This window comes from Pteropus vampyrus, unplaced genomic scaffold (assembly GCF_000151845.1).
Source record: "Pteropus vampyrus isolate Shadow unplaced genomic scaffold, Pvam_2.0 Scaffold137, whole genome shotgun sequence".
Lineage (NCBI taxonomy): Eukaryota > Metazoa > Chordata > Mammalia > Chiroptera > Pteropodidae > Pteropus > Pteropus vampyrus.
In genome coordinates, this window is record NW_011888918.1 from 2,339,661 (window position 1) to 2,347,314 (window position 7,654).

The 7,654-nt window shown below is 43.7% G+C and overlaps 1 protein-coding gene across 1 annotated transcript in view; it reads right to left on the reverse strand.

Annotated features, from left to right (window-relative positions):
* CACNA1C (calcium voltage-gated channel subunit alpha1 C) overlaps positions 1 to 7,654 on the reverse strand; it is a 614,430-nt gene that overhangs the window by 239,976 nt on the left and 366,800 nt on the right. The window contains exon 4 of the mRNA XM_023535193.1: positions 2,367 to 2,506. Coding sequence (XP_023390961.1) covers positions 2,367 to 2,506 — 140 coding nt within the window. The remainder of the gene's footprint in view (positions 1 to 2,366; positions 2,507 to 7,654) is intronic.

The following is a 7,654-nucleotide window of genomic DNA, read 5'->3' on the forward strand; positions in this document are numbered from 1 at the left end:
GGGGTGGGGCAAGGAGAGCAGATATTTCCCAGGAGATGCAAGAGAAACAGAGGGATATTCACTTGATAATGTAAAGGCAGCAGGAAAAGTAGGTATGGCCGGAGAGAAGTGGCTGAGTTATACCTTTTGTGGGGCCATGTGTATCATTTGCTGAGTTAGAAGGATGGGCTGAGATTTAGACTGGTTGGAAAACCCCTAGGACTAATAGTCTTTGAGAAGAGAAACTAGCTGCCAAATATGGCCGTGTGTGAGATTAGTAGGGAAAAAAAACTCAAACGGTCATGACGAACCACAAAGTGAGCAATTGCTAGTATCATAACCTCAGTGGCTTAGTCAACCAGAGGCATCTCTTGGAAAAATGCCAAACCTGAATGCTTCCCTCTTTTCATCAGTGTCATGGTCTAGACCCCAGGGAGATGTGACTAGCATCTGGGCTGACCCCAAAAAAGCTGCCCTCTGGGTTGGAGGAGGTGGAGCAGTCTAGGGGATGTAGGAAGGACTTAACAAGCTGGAGACAAGTAGGGCGGCCCAGTGTGCAGCCTGTGGCCAGGCACTTGCTCCCTTCCTCCCCAGGCTGCTGTTTGATGTCTACCAGGTGCTTCCTGTTCCTACCTCCTGGGCTGAAGTTGAGGCCATGAATGGGGTGCAGCATTGTACCTAGTCAACTCCAACTCATTCATAAACAGAAGAAGATGCAGAGTCTCTGCCTAGACAAAATCAGTCCCAGCGAAGCGCCCCCAACTCTCTATCAGCCTCAGAAGGATCAGACCTCAGTCTGAGGCTCTTTTCTATGCATGTGTGAAAGCTTCCCAGGAGACTCAGGCCTTGAAGTAGATTCTGGATTTAAAAGGGCTTTAGGGGCATTTGAAACAACCCACCTTAAAGATCTTTACTATAGTTTACTGAGTTAACTCAAGGCACTTTTCGTTTATTCTGGCATGAACAGAAGCAGCAAAATCTCTCATATAGCTGCCTCTTCACTCCAAATCCCCTGAAGCCTGATCTCTACCTGGTGAATACTTTAACTTTAGTGCTCCTGATGCCACCCAAATGTCCCTGATGTTAATGTGGCAAAAGTGTGTTACTCATTGGTTAGGCAAAAAAAAAAAGACAACAAAGAAAAAACTCTAAAACAGTTCCAAATAACCCTAATAAGCCATCCAGATGGCCAAAGACAAGGAAATAACTTCTAAATGACCTTGATTTGCTCTTGTATTATTTCCTGCAGGAAAAACCAGAAGCTCCCAGGAGATCACAAGTAGTGAGTGCTCTGGAGAAGCCACAGAGGTCTAGGTCTTCACCAGGATAGCACAAAAGAATTCATGAAAATAGTTTCTTGGGATAAGAGCCTAACGACATATTGACCTTGAAACTGAAGTCTGTTGGGATTTCGAGAGAGTAAAAACACAAGATGGCCATAACTTGATCGCTCTCTGGGCTCAAAGTAACAAGAGATAGCTCAAAGAAGCCAGCTTGTTCTTGAAATGGAATGTACTACAAAGGTGCCCTCCCTTTACAAAACGAATGAGTTGTTGGAACTTCAACTGTATGTTGATAAATTACATCTTACACAACGCACGTAGGCTTGTTAGGTACAGATATTTCCTAGAGAATCTTTTTGTGAAGTTACTAATTCCTTGATAAGGAAATCATTACTTCTAAATTTTATTTAAGATTCCTTACATTGCTTTTTATTAAAAAGCATATATTGGCTTTGTCTCATCTTATTACTAAAGTGCAGCAAAGAGTTAAGGGGAAGGTGTGCTTGATTTGGGTTTTGTCACTCACTATCTTGGTCCTTAATAGTTCCCTGTTTTCCTATCACCCATCTGTCAAAAGCAGCTTGGTTTCTTGGGCCACAACAAAGCCCACTGTAGAGGTGAGGGTGGGCATCCATAGCGCTTGTGTGCCAGCCCCACCCCCATGCCTATAGACTGCATGCTCACAGGTAAGCTGAACTAAATCTGCTCAGGGATATAGCAGGGAAGTTGGTCAGAGGAGCTGTTGGGCCAGATGTGGTTGGAGATGGACTAAAACGCTTTAAACAGAGGACTCTCCCTAGCTACATGAAGGACCCTGGGTTCCATCAAAAGCACTCAGATTCACTCGTGTGTGTGCGCATGCATGTGTGTGAGTACATGTGTGCATGTGGGAGCCATGGTGGGGGTATTTCTAGGTAATAGCTCCTCTCCCTTTGGTGAAAGTCTAAATTCAAAGAGATATTTAACAGATCCTCTTATCTGGCCTGAAGCCCAGTGCCACAGTGACCAAATCAAAAAGGGATATCAATACAGAAGGAAAAAGAGGTATGTGTTGGTTGATGACAGGAGTGAGAGGAGGGAATAGAGAAGGGCAGCTATACTTACCCTACAACCACAATTATAAAATCTAGTAAATTCCAGCCGTTGCGGAGGTAAGCGTTGGGGTGAAAGAGAAGTCCATAGGCTATTACTTTTAAAAATGCTTCCACAGTAAAAATGATGAGAAAGAGATATTCCACTCGTTCCTAGGAAACAAAAATAGAAGAGAGAGAAAAATAAAATCTTTAGATTAGAGATTTATGAAGTTTTGCCCCAGTAGATCTCACAAGGAGGTGGAGGAGAATGCTGCCCTCCCCTCATCAGTAGGATCTAAAGGGAAACTGGGTAGGACCCCCCCGCCCCCACACACACACCAAGCCAAATTATCAACTCCACAGTCTGTTCCACTATTAGAACTCTGATCCACTGGACATTAAGTTTTGTTTTTCCCCCTAAGTCTTCAAATATCTTCTGTTAAAGTTCAAATATTAGAAAATTTACAGATTTAGGGGGAAGCATCTTACTTAGTCAATCAGGGAACATGTCATTGTACCTCCTCAGAAGGGAACTCGTAATGTCTTGATCTACAGGAAAACAATTCCTGAATAGAGGAGAAGAGTGCTGAGAAAGGGGGTGAGACAAAACCCCCTTGATTTGTAGGCCATGATTTTAAGATAACCAACCCTGGAGATAACAGATATAGTCTTGGGGCGTGTCCTAGCTGAGTTCTCCAAAACAGAGCAAAAACACAGCTGCAAAGAAATCAAGGCATTGAAGATCTCTTAACAGAGGCAAAACTGCTCACATACACGGATCCAAAATTTTGAACTCTCTCTTTTCTTGAGAAAATAAGTCTTTTTCCAAAGTCGTTGACCAGGTTAGCACTGAAAATCAGCATTTCCAGGATGAAGGCAGGCACTGAGGTGGGGCGGTAAGTGGAAAAGGCTCCTCTCTTTTCTCAAGGGTCAGGAGGTAGGTAGTCTTTTCTTCCCTCTGCCACCTTAAAGAAGGGCTTTGCATTTGAGGCTTCAGCTCCTGTCCCTGGGAGCCCACACTGAATAGGACAACCTCATTGGCTCAGTTAGAGCGAGCCAACTCTGCGCTGATTCGCTGGCTTCCCTCACCGCTAATTGCTTTCTCCCATAACCCATTCCCAGGGTGCAGCCTTAATGGCCGCCAACAGGCGAAGGCTGCCTGCATGCCCTCATGCTCCACTGCTCATCTCTGCAGGAGCCTCAGCCCATTTCTCACTGGAGCCACAAAACAACAGTTCACATAGCATTTGGCCACAGGTCCTCCAAGCAGGACGGGCTGGTCCACAGCCTCCAGGAAACACTCGACTCAGAACCTCCAGACCTATTTTCCTATCTACTCAGTGGAGCTCACTGAAGACCTCCAGGTCCTGCCCACATTGTGGGGACGGGGGGAGGCATCGCCCAGGAAGGCCTTCCTTCTTCTCCTAGCCTACTGGGAGGGTGCTCCAAGACTGGGGTTTTGGGAGTCTGATGGGTAGCTCTTCAGGAAGAGGTTAGCCCACACGCACCCCTGTGCTCCCTTCTTTCTTTCCAGATCTCCTAGACATTCAACTAGTGCTCTCCTCATCTCTGGGTGAAGCAGTTGAAAGTTAAAAAATGCAGAATTCTGGGCCCCACCCAGACCTAGTGAAGTAGACCTCCTGGCTATGGAGCCTGGAAATGTACATTACAGACAATTTCCAGGTGTTTCTGAGGCACCTGAAGTTTAAGAACCACTGGCTGTGTACTGATGGAGGCCCAGTACTGCCAGCAACTGCAGGAAGGGAATGGACAGGTTAGACTGATTCAGCACCTCAGAGTAAGGCTGTCCATCCTTTACTTCCTACCCATTAGAGCATCTTAAAGTTGGTCTGGGGACAAGGCTGCCTGGGGGCTGTGACCAAGGTACAAATCACAGTGTGTGGGAGCCTCAGGTCTTTTAAAGTTAGGTAACGTTGAATTAAAATGAACATTAAGATAGTGTTGGAAGGGTAAGGACATTACAAGGGTACAGTGCAACCTGAAAAAATGTGTGGAAGTGGGGGGCTATCAGTCATGCAGCCCCCATCGCCATGATGGTCAGAGCTTTCGTGTTTGGCACAAGATGACAGGGCACTCTCTTCTGTACCCCAAAATACTCAATCGGGGATTCACAAAGTTGGAGTTAAGATGAGAGAGGAAGAAAAGGAAAGAGAAACAAACATAAATTAGGTATCTACTAGGTGTCAGGCACTTTCATGTGTTCACGTATGTGCTAGTTAACTTTTATCCATCTATCCTTCCTTCCATCCATCCATCCATCCATCCATCCATCCATCCATCCATCCATCCAGTCATTCATTTTCAGTGTGGTAAAACTAGCTGAATTATCTGAAAGTGATTGTGAAGCTCCTTCTGGGTTGTCTAGACAATGAGCTTTCTGAGACATGTAGCATCCAAGCTTAGAGTACTTCCTCCCTGGGTAGGGAAAACAGTAATATCCCAAAGACTCTAGGGCCCTATGTGCTGAGAAGCCAGCATTCCCAGACAAGTCCTATAAACAACTGGTACCCCCAACCCAGACTGCCCGGCACCAAGCAGTCTGTTTGTTCTCTCATCTACAAGGCTGCTTTGCCTTGCTTGATTTCTATATATATATAGATATGTTCATATAGATATATGTTTTTTTTAAAGCCATAAGGGAGGAGGGGTCCTGGTCCCTTCCACTGCAATGCAGACCCACACTTCAGGCCAAGACTTTCAAAGCTGTGAATAGATGGGACTGGATCTCCCAGGGCTCCTGGAGGACCCCTTTCCCTGATGGTGAGTGAAGCCCGATCTGTCTTGGAGCAGTAATGGCTTTGCCACTTCAGATGGTTCCTGTCTCTCATCTTCCTTTTAATTACTTTCTCTTCCTCTCTAGTTCTACTTCCCTCTTATTGCTTCCTTTCCATTTTCCTCTTGTTCTCCCTTTGTTTCTTCTCTCCCTGCTCAGTTCTTAGGGCTACCACTGGCAGCTAGGGGTCCATGGTCACACCCATGTCTGAAATATTTAGAAGGATTCAGTGGAGAGAGAGCCTCAGTTCCCAGGAATCATGATATCTTCTAAACACTTGTGGAACTAATTAGACACTGATGAGTACAGGCTATCTTAGTTTTCCATTTATCTTTTCACATATACATATCCTGCCTTTCAACTATGTCATAAACTAGAGCACAGACACTCAATTATCTTTTGAGGGTAATAACCTTGATTTTGACACCAATTGACTCTGAATGTCTTTGGGCAAGTCATTTTACTTTTCTGTGTCTACTTCCTTATCTGTAAAAGAACTAGTTAAGCATTTAAAAATATATACAGTGCTGCAGAGAGCCCTACGTTTATACTGTGCTGTTTTGGGAGCAGTTACAGGTTAAGGGAAGACTGAGAAAGTAGGGCTTTGGCTCCCCCAGCCCTTGAACCAGAGTAGCACCATTTAACCCACATGCTAAGTTGTCCAACGGTCCTAACACAGTTGAATGGAGTCCAGGGAACTAATTTGATAGGGACATAGACAGAGAACACACACAGAAAAGAAGTAGCCGCCTCTTCCTGACCAATCGAGAAGGCTTTTATTGGCTTTATATGCTGAGTTCTACATAAGATTTAATTTGAGAAAAGGAATCATTGCTTTTTGTGTTTTTCTTGGAACTTTGAACATCACTTCCAAAGTGGTAGATGATGTCCAAATACTCTCTGAAATTCTATGGCAAGTGAGGATGCTGGTGCCTGGCCTGTGTGCAGTTCTGTCCAAGGCACAGCTAGATTCCAAGTCATATAAAGGAACAAAGAGTTCCTCCCCTCATTGTTCTGATGATTTCCATAACACAAATGGATTTTATAATAAAAAAAAATCCTTCATTAAAGAGATTATTAATATTTGTGCTTTAGGGGAACATAAACTCCTTGTGAGCAGAAGCCATGTCAGTGTAGAGCTCTTATGACAAGGACAATCATGAAGAGCCTGCCATGTCTATTCACGTATGTACATTTCTGCACACAGACACATGCATGGTACAGCTGGGTGATGCCCGTCATCCATGCTGAACGCTGGACAGCTTATACCTGCTATATAACAGACCAGGGTGTGAGAACTGATACTAAGAAAGCCTCTGTGCACCCACTTAAATTTATAAAAGTGTATTTATTGAAGCTTCCAAGAATTCTACACAAAAATAACTGATGAGGAGCCCAGTCATATAACTCCATCTCAGTACAAGATGCAAAGACTATAAAACCAATAACAATGCTTTGAGTAGAACCTTGTATTCCAGAATGTTTCATAACTTAAGTATCATTCAATCTGACCTCAAATTACACCCTCTTGACTATTCTCTAACGAAGGGAAATAAAGAATCTGGAATACCAGAGTTCCTCGCTCTCTAGTTCTTCCTTCTCTCATTCATTCATTCATTCATTCATTCATTCAGTAGGTCATGAAATTTCCTGAGGGTCTGCTCTACCCCACATGACTTGTAATCTGTCCTCTTAGGACACTGGTGGACTTATAGTAATAAGAAGCTGAAAGGGCCTTCAATAAGGATATGCATTCTAAGCTCCTTATTATACAAAAGTAAGGGGACTTGTTCAAGGCCATACATCTACACCGTGTGATAAACACTCGGGTTTACTGGTGGCTGGTTGGTGCTCCTTCTGATACAGCACAGCTGTTTTCGTCTGTGGACTGACTGAAACCCTGGATTACTGTGCCCACCAGGGTGTGGCTAGAAGGGTGGACAGCAGGGGTCCCAAATCCTCCTCCCTCCTAGGGTCTCTACTGGTACTTAAAATACAGCCATTAAGAAGCCTTTCTTCCACCAGTGGACAGCTGGATAAACACAATGTGGTGTACATACACACAAAGGAATACTAGACATAAAAAGGAATGGAGTTCTGACACATGCTACAACATGGATGAGCCTTGAAGACATTATGCTACGTGCAAAAAGCAAGTCATAAAATGATAAATATTGTATGATTCCACTTATGTGAAATACCTAGAATGGCAAATTCAAAGACAAAAAATAGATTAGAGGTTACCAGTAGCTGAAGGGAGGAATAAACTGTCTCGAGGAATAAAAACTTTGGAAATAGACAGTGGTGATAGTTGCATAACATTGTGAGTATAATTAATGCCACTGAAGTGTACACTTAAATATGGTTAGAACGGCAAATTTTATGTTATATATATTCTACCACAATGGGAAAAAAAAGCATTTCTATGAATCTTAAAGGTTTTCTAACTGTTAGGCGTCTCCATCTAAACCACCTGAAGTCATATTTAAACTTGTAACAACTACCATCTTAATAAGGACTAATTC